This window comes from Oryza sativa, chromosome 3 (assembly GCF_034140825.1).
Source record: "Oryza sativa Japonica Group chromosome 3, ASM3414082v1".
Lineage (NCBI taxonomy): Eukaryota > Viridiplantae > Streptophyta > Magnoliopsida > Poales > Poaceae > Oryza > Oryza sativa.
This window is the reverse complement of record NC_089037.1, coordinates 22,310,653-22,325,965: the sequence shown is the minus strand read 5'-3', so window position 1 is coordinate 22,325,965 and position 15,313 is coordinate 22,310,653. Positions and strand designations below refer to the sequence as shown.

Genomic DNA, 15,313 nt, shown 5'->3' with positions numbered 1-15,313 from the left:
TGGGGTGGCGGTGGATCCGGCACCCCCATGGCCGGATCTGGCGCGGCAGCGCAGCCCGCGGTGGTGCGCGGCTGGGGGTGGCGACGGTGGCCCGGCGGCGCAATGCGGCTGGGGGCAGCGGCGGCGGCCCGGTGGCTGGGAGCAGCACCTGGCAAGGCGGCGGCGGCTCCGGAGGCGCCCCGCTCGGATCCGGCGTCCCCGCGGCCGGATCCGACTCCCGGATGGCCAGGGTCGTGATGGCCGGCGTCGCCGGCGACAGGAGGACGGCGCGTGCGGAAGGACGGCGCATGCGCGACGAGAGGACGCCGACGTCGAGGTCGATGCGTGCGGCGCCGTGCAGCGGGCTGACGTGGCAGTGGCTGGCACCGGCGATGCTTGCCGCCGGACCTCATGGATGACCACCGGTGGGGGCTGCTGCCAGATGGATGGCTGCGTTGTGGGGGACCCGACTGGGACGCCGGCTTGCATGGCGGCGGCGGGGTCGTTGCGCGTCGCCCGTGTGGCAGCGCTGCAGGTGTTGGCCGGTGGAGATGCCGCCGGATCTAGGGTCGAGCTCGGATTCAGCCGCACAGCACTGCCATCACGACCGGCGATGACGAGGGGACGTGTCACGCCCAGAAATTCCCAAATAGAATTCCAAGTAGAATGTGCATTAAAATCCCCGTCCAGGACCGGCCGGGGTGTTGACATTCAGATCCACGTCTTACAAACATCATAAAAGTCTTACATAAATGCAGCGGAAAAACGAAAGATAACTGGAGCTAAGCCTTGACTTGATCTGCAGTGGGAACACCACTCCACAGGCATCCTCGACGGCACGGACGAAGCCTACTCCTCGGAGAAACCACCATCTGACACATACTCGTACTCTGGGGTTGGGGAAAATAGAGCAAGACTGAGTACTACCCACTGTACTCAGCAAGTCATACTGGAATAGGGGTATGATGCAGGGATTTATCAAAGGAGAGCTAGAGTAGTTCATTTGCCTAAAGCGAGCATTTATAAACAGAAGTTGAAAGAAGTAAACAGTTGTAATAATTAATCAATATTAATCATCCGCTGTCCAACGCTATCCCACGTTGCAACAGGCCCAACCATCCACCTAAACTATCCAATTTCATTAGACTAAACTAGGGTGAGACTAATCACGGTGAATCTGGTTGACCGCCCATAACCGCGGGCACGGCTATTCGAATAGTTTTACTCAGATCAGAGGTGTACAACTGTACCCACAAGACACAGCCCCACGACACGTTTCCGTGCGCCGACATGCCACCACGACATACCGGAAAGAGGTCGTGACAGGACCCTTCGCATAACCCCCTCTAACCAAGCACACCACACCTCAGATTTCACCCCCACTCCTCGCAAGGCAGCGGGCAGTCCCCTCTCGTGCCTAGGTGAATCCGGAAGCGACAGAGGCCGTCGTAGGGCCCGCCTCGCTCCATCACGCCCACCCTTGCCTGGATGCGTCAGCTAGAGGAAAGCTACACTACAAGCCCAGCCGTTGCCCACGCTGGCTTGTGGTAAGTACGATAAGTTCTTCCAGGGCATCCCGCGAACCAGTCCTTAACTGCCATGGGTGCGACCAACAAAACCATGCACCCACAGCCCACCATGTGATTTATTTTAATTAACCAACACCGAAGCGGTGTCACTAATCCAACATTACCATTAGAACCTACAGTCTAAACATTAATAGGATCTCCCTCATTGTGTGCTAGTTGAACTAAGCATGGCTAAGCAATCCCTAGTCCAATCTCTAGTCATGTTATATCCCAAGCTAACAAAGGAACATGGTACAAAATAGTACGACTATGACAGTAGGTAAACATCCCATAGTAACATTATAAAACAATGCAGTATTTAAAGAAAAACAATAGAGCATTTGTAATATAGGATCAACATGTTCAAGTGACAAGCATGACTTGCCTTGCTCTACTACTGGAAGAACCTCAGCGACTATCTCGAAGTACACCGGAGCGTCGGAAGAACCGGAATCTAAGCGACATACAAAGCAAACAATACAAACAGGCTATAAGACTACTGAAACAGAGAACAAAACCATTTTTAATGGATTCTACACATTTTTCTTGATTTACTGAGACTTGAACGGGCTTAAACGGAGCTCGGATGAATTAGTTATGAATTTTAGAAGATTCACTATGTTTATTACTATAACAAAAAGCCCTTAAATCATTTATTGCGCAATAAATCCCAGGGCTGACGTCATCAAGGGGGTGGCGCCGACAGGCGGGGCCCGCATGTCAGTGGCGCACGGGGTGGCCGGTCTACCGTGGACCGGAACCACGCGGGTGGTCCACAGCCGGTCCACGGGATCGACGGCCCAGATTGGCCCGGGGCCGATCGGACGGTGCAGCGGCGACCTGGCTCGGCTCTGCTCGGCACAAAGCCGACCGGCCAGCCATGGCAAGGGCGGCGGCACGCGTGCGTCCACCGGCGACGGCAAGCGGCGGCGCGGGCGGCGGCAGCGGACGGCACCCCGGCGGCGGCGACGACCGAAGGCGATGGCGAGCGCGGGTGGCGGAGGCGCACGGGGAAACGGGGAAGGAAAGGAAAGGGGAGGGAGTCCTCACCGGAGGGGGCGGCGACGACCGGCGACGAGGAGCGACGGAGGGAGGTCGACAAGCGGTGGACGGGGTCCGGGACGACCTAAAGAACGAAAAGGAAAAGATTAGAGAGGGAGAGAGGGGCCATAGAAGGCGGGAATGCCGGCCGAAGGCGGTGGACATGGCGGCTCTCACCATCGCTCGGCGGGAATGGCGCTCCGGCGGCGAACCTCGACGGAGGAGGGGTGAACGGGGTGGATCTCGGCCACTCGAACCCAACGTCGGCGACGGCGCGGTGTGGCGGCGAGCCTAGCGGCGGCTAGAGGCGGCCGGAGTGGCGGGAAAGGCGGCGGCGGGTGGATGCACGGTGCGGGAGCGATGGAGAGCTCGGGAGAGTTCGGCGAGATGGGGAAAAAGAGAGAGGGGGTGGCGGTGGAGCTTAAATAGGGGAGGGGGAACTCGGACGTGGCCGGTAGGGGCGGGAATCGCCGGCCGACGTGGGGAGTAGGGGAGGCGAGAGAGGCGGGATTCGGAATTCGAATCCCGGCCATCTCGGGCGCGGGCGCGAGCGGGAGAGAGGGGGGAGTGGGTGCGGGAGACGCGGCACATGCACGGGCGTGGCCGACGTGGCCCGGAGGAGGCGGGGACGTGGGCGCGGCGGCGGTTTCGGCGGTGGTGGCGACGTAGGGCGGGCGACCGGAGGAAGGGGACGACCCTGACAAGTGGGGCCCACCTGTCGGCGTCCCGGGGAGAGAGGGAGGGGCGGCTTGGGCCGGCCCACAAGGAGGAGGGCGCGCACGGCGGCGGGGTGGACTGGGCCGACGGCCCAAGAAGAGGAAAAGGAGGGAAAAGAAAAAGAAAAGGAGGAAAAGATTTTCCCTGGGATTTAAAATTGCATGTGCTCAATTTTAATTGGTTAAAATTATTTCGAGGGCTCTGAAAATTCCACTAAAAATCTTGTTAGCGAATTTCGACGTGTAGAACTCAAGAAAAATTCCACATGCCAATTCCGATTATTATTTGCATTAATTTATTAAGGTTTACTCTTGCTTTACACTGGTATTTTCTTGAGACCATTTATAACTTCAATTTAGGCTTGGGAAAGAACTTCGGGGTGTGACAAGACGCCATGTGGGTGCCTTCTCATCTCCTTGGAGCTCCTCCCCTTCTTGACCGCCTGGTCGTGGGGAGCTCCTTTGCGAGACGGTGAAGGTGGCAGCAAGGTTGCCCCAGGTTGTTATCGATAGTGATGGGCGGTGGCGGGCACTCTCTTTGGAGGTGACGGCATGGGAGGAAGGCTAGCTGGTCGCCGAAGTGCAGCGGTGGTTTGGTCGTGCTCGTTCCAACGTGTAGCTATGGGGGTCGCGCTGGCAGCAGGTTAGGTCGCTTGGAGTCCAGCCGACGGAGGGGCATTGTTGCTGTAGAGGCCACGTGTTGACATTGCCTGGGAGTCGGTGAGGTAGCGGCAAGAGGGGCATTGGCAGGTGCTAGGCGAAAGCCGGCCCAATTCTTGGACAGCAACGGCGACGTCTTTGGGCATTCCAACCCTCTTGAGGGCGTTGTTGAGGTGCTTCCCTCCCCCTCTTCAAGGATCCTCTAGGTGAAAACCTCATCCTTTCGGGATGGGCGATGGCGGCGTTTTGAATGTCGTGACCTTCTTGAAGGCATCGTTTTGGAGGTGGCCGTGTGTTCCTCTCGGTGTGGTGGTGTGTAGGCACGTGGCGGGGTATGTTTTCTCTTGTCCGGTTCCCCTGTCCCCTGCAGTTTTTGCCTTTGGTTGTAAATGTCTGTTTTACTCCTCTTAATGCAAAAATACGCTTCTAGCGTATTCCCGAAAAATGTGTTTTCGCACATTATCCACCATAAGAGACAACAGGTACTTTCACTAAGGTGCTGAATAAACTATATAGAAGCACTCTAGAAATAATCACCCAACCAGAAGAACTTGTAGGAGACTATTGACAATGCAAAAAATTCCATTTTCATAGCAGTGTAACAGGTCTGGTTGTCAATATTTTCAAGAGTAATATGTTTGAAGAGCATATTTTGAATTTCCCTTGTAATGTGCCACACGTTAATGGAAAAAGCCATTCCATTTATCTTGTTTCTAAAAGTCTGTGGACTTTTTTAAATCAATAGGGCCTAATATCTCAGCACATAATCAGCCTAGCAAAAACATAACTCTGCTCAGTTATCACATCTAAGTTCTGAAGTCTGAACATATCTGTTCTCTCTGAATTAGTCCTCTCAATTCTGAACTTGTCCATTTCTTTGAAGTACAGATGGTTATGACTGATCTACTTGTTTGAAGTGTTACCTGCGGCTTGGCGAATTTACGTAGGTCGGCTAGCGAGAAGCTCTTCCTGCTGCAGCTCAGTTCAGTCTTTCCCAAGGACAGCATGTAGTCACTGTAAAAACTGTGGCGAGGAAAACGGACGCCACCGCCCACCAGGTTCAGGACAGCTGAAGTGAATTCCACTCAGCAATGTAGCAGCACAACTGAAACAAATCATCGCAAGCCACATGAAATGCTGCTGCACATTTGCTTCATTCGACCATTAGATGAATTAGATGAACATGAGATTGCGAAGGATGATATTTCGTGTGCAAAAGAATGCACATGACAGCATCGACAGTTTGCTTGTACAACCTAAGCACATTATCTCGTGCAACATCAGATCCTTGAGAGGCAAAGAAGCTCACCCTCCACAAAATAACCTACAATTCAGACCATAAGTTCAGAAGGATCACCATGGTAAACAATGTGCAAAACCCAAAACCAATGTTTGCTGGTCATACCAAAAGCAAACAGGCCACTGAAGAAAGATTCAATATTACCTTGTTCATAAATAAATTTCGTCCATTAATAACTGAAGCAGGACAATTATGCTATAATATTTAGAGGAGAGTACACTCAACTTCTTTTAGGTGTACGACGGACAAAAGAACAAAATCGGAAACCGATACAAAATCCAATCGGATAATCATCTATATTCAATATAAAAAGCACTAGTTTATCAAATACCTCTCTCTCCTGACCCTTAGATCTATTCATCCAACGGCTCATATTAAAAGTTAGATCAACCCCTGCAATTAGCGATCCCACCTGGAGTAATCAGCAGTTAGCGAAAAAGAACCAATAGCAGCGAAAAAAAAAAACGTCGCCCACCACAGACCGCGCCCGCCCACCACACCGCCCGCGCCTCTCCGCCGCAGGCACTCGCCCTCCACCCCGCCCGCACATCCCCGCCGCTGGCGCCCGCCTGCGCCCTTGCCTCCTCACCTCCCGCGCCTGCCCTCTCCATCCAGCTCGCGCCTCCCCTACCGCCGGCGCGCTGAACCTAGATCTTCTCTCTTCGTCTGAACCGCCACTTCCGTAATCTCCATCGTGCAGTCTCCTCTTCCTGGCCACGCTCCTCTCCGTTGTCGTCACGATGGTGGGGGCCGAGGGGTGGAGGCGGCTGAGGAGGTGCAGTTCCTACCGCGGCTGCTCGTCATCGACCAACGGTGGAGGAGGGCGAGGTGTTGGCGGATGTGTGGTTCGTTAATTGGAGCCAGGCGGGTGAGGTGAACAACCTAGCACCATATAAATCCATGTCTGAGGATTCGCCGACTATGTGCGGGAGTTCCTCACCGGCCTGGCCTATTGTTCGAGGTCCTTGCGCAGAAAGCGACCGCCTACGCGCGGGTCACACGTGTCGGGGACGACGGCATGGATGAGACGCTGCTCTCCAACCTCCCCTACAACTCCGACTACGGATACAGGTCAGTATTTGTTGCTTATCTCCACAAATCCCAAATGGCAATCGAAATTTCTAGAGGAAATTGCAAAATCGTTGGGCGTGTGTTTGATTTTTTAATCGAGATACTCACATTAGTATATTGTAGGAAATATCAGATATGTAGAAAAAAATTGGCATCAAAACTTGAGGTGAAGGGTCCTGATTTGCTGATTTCAAGTTGAACCTGCAGCAGTGGCGGCAATAGCTGTTCTACAAGCGAGCGGCTGGCACGGCCGGCTGTACAAGTGAGCAGGGCCGGTCAGGCACCTGCCAAAGGTGCTCAATGAACGAGTTTTACAGTATTTGGTATTTTGGTTCAAAAAACTGTAGAGCTTGGCTGTATTTGGTATTTTGGTTCAACAACCATCGCCCACGCTGTCTGTGCAAAGGCATACTTGAACATTATTCTTCAAGTGCTCGCCTAACCTTGTTGGTAATTGGTTTTTAGCTTCTTGGTCAGTAATGAAAAGATTAGACAGACAAGATAAATCAATATAGATTCTAACTACACTGCTGCCTTCAAAAAAAATGTTTCATAAAATATTTTTGCTTTTGCAGCTTGCGGTCCGAATCTAGCTGCAAGAAATTGGCTTGGATTTACTGGGGCTATACCAAGTTTCTTGACTGTATATGTTTGCAAGATCAATTCCAAATATCTCTCAGGTGACGTACGTCTTGCCCTCTCAGAATACTGCCAAAAATTAAAATTTAACATTGTTGTCTTGTGTTTTTTGAGATTGAGATGAGTTTGGTAGTAGCTATGTGCTTTTGTCTGGAGAATGAGACTGTAATTGTGTAATGTGTATATGCTGTTAAGTAAGTTTGTTACTGATTCATAATGGTTGAACCAATGAATTGATGCCCCCGCTGGTTCAATTACCGGTCCAGTCCTGAAAAGTATGGTTGGAGGACTTCCGTATGCTTAGCTTTTTATGCTTCTGCTACGAGAAATTCTCATCTGAAATTGTTTTCATTGCTCATATATGTTTTAGCCATATAGCAGCAGACTGCTTGAGTGACAAAGAAATTTCGATCTCACTTCTAGAATGCTAAAATTATTTTTTTTTACAGGGCTTTCATCAAACAAAAAGATGGTTGGAAAAGAAACAACAGGTCAAATAGCTTTGGATGATATTACACCAATGGATATGGCTTTGTAAGGATCTTGTGCTTGGTACTCACCATTTTCAGATCCTATAATTGACATGGGTTCTATCTTCTCCTTATAAATGTCAAAACTTTTGATGGGTTATAAATAAGGAAATGTTTGGTTTAAATTATATACTAGATTATAACATGCACTGCATGTGCATGGTTATTGTATATATACATTAAATGTCATGTTATGTATGGGCCTAATGACTTCCATTGCTTCTTGATACGGTACTTGACAAACATAAGAACATAGGTGTTGAAGTCAGTGTTGCTGTTAGATGATATTTTTGTTTTCTGAAGTGGAAATTAAATTCCTAAATGTTTTTCTACTTTTCTTGTACTATTCTCTTACTTTAATCTGATTGTGCCAGGAAGTTAGATATATATGTGAATATGTGATGTGGACAAGTGATCTTCAAGATTGATGGAAGGATTAAAAAAAAGCTTCAATCTTCTAAGCTATTGTCCAGCTACTGTTATCATAAAAGGCTAAACTGATTGAAGAAACAAATGGAATGGAATTCTGAACTTGCTATGTTTGCTCTTATTTCAGAAATTATCCCTTTAGTCCTACGATCTTGGTTACACAACATATTTTGTTTAATATTGCTTATGGGCGTTGCATACCCTGTAGTACCATGTAGTTTCCCCGTAGTACCAATACGTTGTACCTTGTCCAACATGAGTTCACTACATCTTGTTCAATAATAAGAATTACCTATGTTTCCTTGTTTTGCTCTAAGATGCATGCATTCAATAATTAATTTCTGTTTGATTAAGCACTATTCTAATCTAACAACCTTTTGAATGTGTTATTATGTGTTTCTATCTAATCTCCCTCGAGCAACGGCGAAGACAGGGGGGCCTGGCCTCAATGTGTGTCTGTTGTAGGACCTACTACTAAGTAATCCTTAAATTAGGTGATTATGTTAAGCACTTTGGTGTGTTGGGCTAGATTTGCAGTCCAAAACAAGCTGGAGGTATAACCCTACATGTCTTTTGTCATGGTAGTTGGCTCGGCATTCCATGGTCTCTGCAATGCTAGAACTTTAGAGCAAATCAAGCAGGCAACAATTTAACATGTTAGAATGCAAGGACAGTTAGAAAGGTCAGCTCTTCCAATGGTCACGTATCGTTGTTGACTGCTAATGTCTTTTACCTCGTAAGCTCTAATTTTTAATTTACCGCTCCACTTTAATATAAAAGCACTAAAATAATAAAAAAAATATGTATGTAACGAATAATAAATAATATGTATGAAAATATTCTTCTGTATGGTCAAAAAATATAGGTATATTTATATGATTGATTATTCACGTAAAATGCTTCGATTTTACTTGAAATTTGATGTATTTTTTTTCACAATCCTGGTACTTAGCTTAATTTGCCCCCTCCCCTCGAGTATAGATCCTGGCTCCACCACTGTCCTCAAGAATTTAGATTTGGCACTATTGAAGTTGTTGGATTGCTTGTTTCTCTTAAAGGGCTCTTTTATATGGATTGGGGTTCTTGAAAGTGTACTTTATGGATTGCGTTGGGTTGATCATGTTCCTTGAATTGATAACTTATCAGTCTGATTCCCCTTGTAGGACATGAACCGTAAAGATGCAAACCATCTACATAAAGGTTGATCCCATAGGCAGCTTATCAAATACATCAATTGTTTGGATACATTTGGGTACTGTTTTTCATTATGGGGAGTAATTTAGGTAAATTCAAGTGGTTTATGAAACCCTGCTTTTACGTCAACTTATATGGAGTAGACTGCATAAAAAAGGTTAGATCAAGTGGCGCGAGCATTGCAGCTGCTCATTGTTTTTTTCCAGTTGTAATCGGCACACCGATGACACAGGGATATGTGCTTAGGGAAGGGTTGTTGCTGGCACAACCCCTGTTGCTTCATTTTGAGCATGATGGTGACGGTGTAACTATAATATTTTATCAAATCAATATGTTCACTTACTGTCATTCTAAGAAAAGTGTTCATATTCATATTTTCCTAAAATTCGAAATATGCACTGTTCTAAATCTTCTAGGTCCATCAATCTAAACTTACATCACTCTGTTTATTTTGATTTATCATTTCATAGCTGAAGAAACGGTTTGCTAAGCTTCTCCTTTACAGAATGGTCTAAGGATGAACTGAATTTTCAGTGAGCTGTCATTCTATGTATCAACGTGCCTTGCACGTGCACGCTCTATAGTTACTTAGAAAAGGGAAAACAAGGAAAGAAAAAAAATCACACAAATCCAAAAGTCCAGCCAACCTTAATAGGATCACATTGCCAGTGTCTCCTAAGCCTCGATTTATATCACAAAACAGAAAGAAGCTCAATTCGAGTCGGCTCTGTCCAAATCACATATTGATACCCAAATCAATACCCACAGCATGCCCAGATGCATACCTAAATAAAAAAAAACATTTAAAACTAAATAAAAAAGAAAATATGTGAACCATTCAGGTCTCAGTGACAACCAAAGAAATTAAAATCACCAACATGCTGAGGTCACCAATGCCGCCGTACCTAGTTGCTTGCTCGAGGCTGAGGACGAGGACGCCACCACTCCTGCTACCTGCCGAGGCCGAGGCCTGAACTCACTGGGGTCGCCACTGCCTGTGCCGAGGCCGTTGCCTCTCCTGCCGCACAACAATGCCAAAGTCGCTACTCACTGGGGCCGTTGCTTATCGGTGCCGAGGTTGTCGCCTCTCCTGCTGCTCAATGAGACCGAGATCGTTACTCGCCAAGGCCACTGCTTGCCGTTGGGCCGAGGCCGTTGCTTCTCTCACTACTCGATGAGCCTGAGGTCGTTGCTCGTCGGACGGGGTTGCCGCCACCATCGTTGTCGGCTTGTGGTTGCTCGTAGGGGCCGAGGCCGCTGCGTTGCTCATGTGTGGCTTGTAGGAGAGATCGAGGGAGAAGCTTATGTGTGGTCGTGGGAAAGAGAAGAAAGAGATAAGAGACAGGAGAAAGAGATAAGGCTGTGACATGTCACATGTGAGCGGGATATGTATTTTTATCCCTCGAGGGGATGTTTTCTCATTGGTTATATGTCATTTAAATAGTTATAAAAAATTAAAAAAAACTTGACAACATAGATTAATATGAAACATTATGACGTATTGAAACATCACATAATGCTTTGAATAGGCAAAAAAACACCATTAAAAAGCCCACTACATCATTTTGTTCTAACTAATGAAACATCCTAATTTGCTGAGCTGAAACATCTAAATTAAAAAAAAAGGCGGAATAGATCTATTTCTTTATTTCTTCATGCTCTCTGGTAGTAGTCTACAATTCCGCTTACATGCAAGGTGTGAAGAATATAACAGCCCGCCCTCCAGAACCATGCAACCCTGCCATTCAAGACAAGCGGACCTACTTACACAAAGCACCCCATTTACACATTTATCCTCACTTCGTGTAAAAGGGTTGACACAAAAGTAGTATGATTGGAAGGACAAGGCCTTATAGTGACACCCTCAACCACTTCGAGTTTCATGATGTGATGCGTTGCGTCCTGCTGGTCATCAGGTATGGTCTCAACAATTCGTCTCTTAGCCGCTCTGGTGGCTATGGGAAGAAGAGGGAAAAATGAGTGGGTAGTATTGATCATTGGGGAGAAAAAAGTGGGGGAGAAGGGTTAGGTGGGATCTACTAAATGGAGCGTCTGATATTTTGTCGTGCACTGGATGTGCGAGGTAAATCGTTTTCTAATATTTTGTAGAGTGATACATTTATGCTGTATGGATGTTGTTAATTTTTTTCTAACTACTCCCTTCATTTCAAATTGCTTATCATTTATTTTTTTTTCTAAATCAAACATTCCTAACTTTTACTATCATTTTCTATAAATTATGTAGTGCAACAACATGTAAATTATATATTATGAAAACATTTCTTATGGTGAATCGGAAACCAAAAATCTTAGGATGTTAAACTATGTAGTAATTATTTTAGAAACTAATGGTTATAAAGTTAGAAATATTTGACTTTAAATAAAATTAACAAGTAACTTAAAAGAGAAGAATGTTTGGATTTTATTGTTTGAACTTTGAACAGGGAATACATCCTCCGGTTCCCTGAACCAATGGGTCGAGCAATGACATATCTGTCAATGTTCCTTAATTTGTCAGCAACCTACATCGACGAGACGACAATGGATCATGGATGATGGTGACCTCTTCATTTTTGGGAGGGACCGGGTGATTGACTCCCGTGCCGCTCGCTCTAGGTGACACGGGAGGCGATAGCCTGAGCGCGCGGGGCCTCGGCCGCGTTCCACTTGCGTCGCAGCCGCCGACGAGGCCGCCGGCGACGGTGGTGCCAGCTATGGCAGTGTCTCCCTCCCTCCCCTTCTTCCTCCTCTCTTTTCTCCCTTTCTTCCTCCTCTCTTCTCTCCTTCCCTTCTTATCTCCAGATCTGGGGCGTCCCGGCGCCGGCGGACTCCGTCCTCGGACCGGCGCCAGCAGCCTCATCCCAGCCCAGCGGCGAAGTTTTTACGGGGATGGCTGGATCTGGTCACGTAGGCCTAGATCCGGCGGCTCCCCGCGTCCTGGCGTGACGCCAGTGCGGACCAACGACGTTGGAGTCCAGGTGGCGCCAGCGAGCTCAGCTGGTCCGTCGTGGTGGCTATGCAGGTCATCAACGGTGTGCAGGTGGTTGTGTGCATAGAACATGTACATTCAGTGTGCAGGTGGCATTTGGTAGCTTCCGTTTGCGGTTGCTTTGTTTGGATGGGACTTCGAGGTGAAAACCTTTGCTCGGCTTTACCGATGCGCAACGGCGACGCTCTCAGGCGCCGTTCACCTTCTTAAAGGAGTTGCTATTGGAGCTTTCATTCAACTCCATATCAAGAGGTTCTCCGGGTGAAAACCTAGATTTGTAGGATCGGGCGATGTCGCTGTTCAGTCGACGTGTCCTTCTTGAAGGCATCGTTTTATAAGTTTTCCCTTGATGGACGGCTGTACTTAGTTATTAGGTTCAATCTGTCGATACCAGGGTTTTCGCCAGTTTTTCACAAATTAACCGTGCCGTTTAAGGTTTTTAGGTCCGATTTCCTTTATAAATTGGATCAATTCTCTTCTTCTATAATGATAATGAATTGCAAGAGAAACTCCCTGTTCCCTCAAAAATTATATATCAACGTATAGTATGGCAGTATGGCACCGCAATGGGATGCCGACCGACCACCGTGAAAACTGTAACATCGGGCTCCACCGATCCTGGCTCGACGCCTGCCGGCCGCCCGACCGGCCAACCGCCGCGCATCTCCATATCACAGGTCGCAGGTAAAACAAGAACAGAACACACGTGATTCAGAGGGGGATGAATGTTAAACAAAGTGACACACAATGGCTACCTTCCATTCCAATCATCCAATCTATGGTACGGCAATAATTGCCACGAATTACAGAGCAAGGTTAGCGAGACGCTAACTGAGAGAGCAAGAGAACATTGGACATCGGAAATGGTGGGCGGCTACAGGAAGATGAAGCACTCCATGGCCACCGAGGGGTTGATCGGTCCCAGCGCGCCGCCCTCCGCCGTCTGCTTCTCTTGCTCGTGCCCTTCCTCCTCCAATGCCGACTCGTCGGAGCCGTCTCTTCCCTCTTCCGGTGACCGGCCACCGCCGCCGCCGCCGTGGCATTGCGGCTTGGTTTGCTCGAGGGTGGTGTCGTCCTTCGCGGTCTTGCGCGTGGCGCCGCCGTTGAGGCTCTGCTGCCGGGAGATGGCGCCGTTCGCTGCCGGCGAGGCGGGCGGGATGTGCTTGGATGTTGGGGAGTCCGGCCGCCGCCCGGATCGCTCGCCGGGGTCCCGTTTGGCTGCGCCTCCTCCGTAGGCGCCGCCATTGCCGTTGAGGGACCGCTTGGCGGCTGCCGGCGTCCGGGAAGAATGCGGCAGCATCATGTCGGCCTCCCTGGCGGAGTTGGTTCGCCTGACGGCGCTCTCGGCGGCCCTCCTCGCCGCGGACGGAGAGAACCTGCCGCTTCGGCACCCGATGCCGGACACCACCGCGGGCTGCTCCCGCCGTGGCCGCGTCGGCGGCGCCAGGTGTTCGCCGCCGCCATACCTCCTCTGCGCCGACGCGGGCGACGGCGACCTCGCCCTCCCGTTGCCTGCAGCCTCCTTGGGCCTCCTCTGCTCCGGCGTCCTCCTCCTCGCCCTCCCCTTCTCCATCCCGCCAATCGCCTTCTTCTCCACCTCCTGCTCACCCTCACCCCCTCCCTTCGCCTTGGCCTTCTCCGCCGTGGCCGACGCCACCGACGCGCTCTCCGAAACTTCCTCCTCCTCCTCCTCCTTCCGCTTCACCACCTCCTTCTCCGGCTCCGGCGGCGGCCTGGGCCGCGACACGGGCACGGCCGTCTCGGACAGCACCTCTTTCACCTCCTCCTCCTCCACCACCACGGGCGGCGGCAGAGCGACGACCTCCTTCTCAGGCGGGAGCGGCGCCGCCGCCTCCTTATCGGCCACGGCGCCGGCGCGTGCGGAGGCGGCCTTCTTGCTCACGCAGCTCCCCATTATCGCTCGACGGCGAGAGTGCAGTGGCGCGCACCGGCGGGAAGGATGGTCAGCGAGAATGCATGAGCTGCGTGAGGTGGAGGGATCGGAACATGGATGCCAATAAATCGCTAGGGTCAACTGCTGCTGGCTGCCTGCCTGGAATATACTCCTTAGTTCCATATTTTGAGTTTTTACTTATAACATTTGACCACTCGTCTTATTTAAATTTTTTTAAAATTATTATTTATTTTATTTGTGACTTACTTTATTATTTATAATACTTTAAGTATAACTTTTCGTTTTTTATATTTTAAAAAAAATTGAATACATTGTAAAAAAAACTAAAAATTATTATGGTACGGATCGAGTAGTACGTCTAGGCTCGTTTTCATTTCTCAAAGACGCACGCAGAGATCGACAGCGAATGGTGGCGTGCTCATTAAAATCGGGTCAATTTGAGCCCGAGCTGGCGCCATCACTGCTCTAACTCCAAGTAGCTGGAGCTGCCATTACTACTGCCATCTACTGCTACTGTGGAGCGTAAGCGTAGTGCGTTTGTCACCATGGCCTGATGAGCGACCGATGGCCATAGACGAACTAGGTTTTTGTACGTTAAGGCTGTGTTTAGTTCGGCCAAAAATTTGTTAGTATATGGACTTTTTAAAGTATAAGGATACACATTTAAAGTGTTAAACATAGACTAATAATAAAATAAATTACAGATTCCGCCTATAAATTGCGAGACAAATTTATTAAACCTACTTAATTCGTTATTAGCAAATGTTTACTGTACCATCACATTGTCAAATCATAGCGCAATTAGGCTTAAAAGATTCGTTTTGCAATTTACATACAAACTGTGTAATTGTTTTTTTTTCACATTTATTGCTCTATGTATGCGTCCAAATATTTGATGTGATATTTTTTACTAAAATTTTTTGGGATCTAAACACACCCTAAGTCGTTAAGTGAAAGAGTGAGAGTGAAAGAGTGACTATGGCTGCGTTCGAATCAGCGAATGATGTGAAATTTTTGTGGCACGTTAAATGAAGTTGGGTTAACACACGATTAATTAAGTATTAATTATTATAGACTTAAAAATATATTGAAATTGCTAAATGTCATTCGACGGAAATTTAGGGTTAGAGTCTTGCAAATATATTATCTTAGGATTTGTTTCGCAATTTGTGTTCCGGTAACCCACTATCCTTCTCCCACCAGCTCCAACGACCACTTCAACATCATCGTGACCTCGACGAAGACAATGCAGTTAGGATTTAGGGTCTCGGGTTGGGATGGG

The 15,313-nt window shown here is 48.5% G+C and overlaps 2 protein-coding genes and 3 long non-coding RNA genes across 10 annotated transcripts; 1 reads left to right on the top strand and 4 right to left on the bottom strand.

The window, feature by feature from the left end:
• Positions 1-648: 648 nt before the first annotated feature.
• Positions 649-5,069, bottom strand: LOC107280225 (uncharacterized). The gene is made up of 2 exons (XR_003241486.2): positions 4,888-5,069; positions 649-869 (listed from the first exon to the last, which is right to left on the bottom strand). It is a non-coding gene; the product is annotated as an uncharacterized lncRNA (long non-coding RNA).
• A 79-nt stretch (positions 5,070-5,148) lies between these two features.
• LOC136355845 (uncharacterized) lies at positions 5,149-5,735 on the bottom strand. Its single transcript, XR_010740349.1, has 2 exons — positions 5,596-5,735; positions 5,149-5,288 (listed from the first exon to the last, which is right to left on the bottom strand). It is a non-coding gene; the product is annotated as an uncharacterized lncRNA (long non-coding RNA).
• Positions 5,736-5,782: 47 nt separating this feature from the next.
• LOC107278052 (uncharacterized) lies at positions 5,783-9,475 on the top strand. 6 transcript variants are annotated; one of them, XM_015773019.3, is made up of 6 exons: positions 6,001-6,137; positions 6,226-6,335; positions 6,543-6,628; positions 6,911-7,015; positions 7,424-7,508; positions 7,879-8,236. In XM_015773019.3, exons 2-6 carry the CDS (start codon positions 6,283-6,285, stop codon positions 7,904-7,906), a joined length of 357 nt encoding a protein of 118 aa, XP_015628505.1. In that variant the 5' UTR covers positions 6,001-6,137; positions 6,226-6,282; the 3' UTR covers positions 7,907-8,236. The 6 variants fall into 6 exon arrangements, 4 of the variants coding, with proteins under 4 accessions (XP_015628505.1, XP_066165107.1, XP_015628504.1 ...); XM_066309010.1 differs by having other exon boundaries at positions 6,005-6,137; positions 6,238-6,335; positions 6,546-6,628; XM_015773018.3 differs by having other exon boundaries at positions 6,005-6,137; positions 6,238-6,335.
• A 289-nt stretch (positions 9,476-9,764) lies between these two features.
• On the bottom strand, positions 9,765-10,431 carry LOC136355844 (uncharacterized). Its single transcript, XR_010740348.1, has 2 exons — positions 10,033-10,431; positions 9,765-9,912 (listed from the first exon to the last, which is right to left on the bottom strand). It is a non-coding gene; the product is annotated as an uncharacterized lncRNA (long non-coding RNA).
• Positions 10,432-12,844: 2,413 nt separating this feature from the next.
• Positions 12,845-14,143, bottom strand: LOC9269873 (uncharacterized). Its single transcript, XM_015774493.3, has one exon. It carries the CDS (start codon positions 14,029-14,031, stop codon positions 12,991-12,993), a length of 1,041 nt encoding a protein of 346 aa, XP_015629979.3. The 5' UTR covers positions 14,032-14,143; the 3' UTR covers positions 12,845-12,990.
• Between the last annotated feature and the right edge of the window lie 1,170 nt (positions 14,144-15,313).

What these genes read in the sequence shown, in the direction of transcription:
- LOC107278052 (XM_015773019.3), top strand. Translation starts at nt 6,283, where the DNA reads ATGGATGAGACGCTGCTCTCCAACCTCCCCTACAACTCCGACTACGGA. An exon ending in CAATTCCAAATATCTCTCAG is followed by an intron (nt 7,016 to 7,423) that starts GTGACGTACGTC and finishes TTTTTTTTACAG; the next exon opens with GGCTTTCATCAAACAAAAAG. An exon ending in ACACCAATGGATATGGCTTT is followed by an intron (nt 7,509 to 7,878) that starts GTAAGGATCTTG and finishes TGATTGTGCCAG; the next exon opens with GAAGTTAGATATATATGTGA.
- LOC9269873 (XM_015774493.3), bottom strand. Translation starts at nt 14,031, where the DNA reads ATGGGGAGCTGCGTGAGCAAGAAGGCCGCCTCCGCACGCGCCGGCGCC.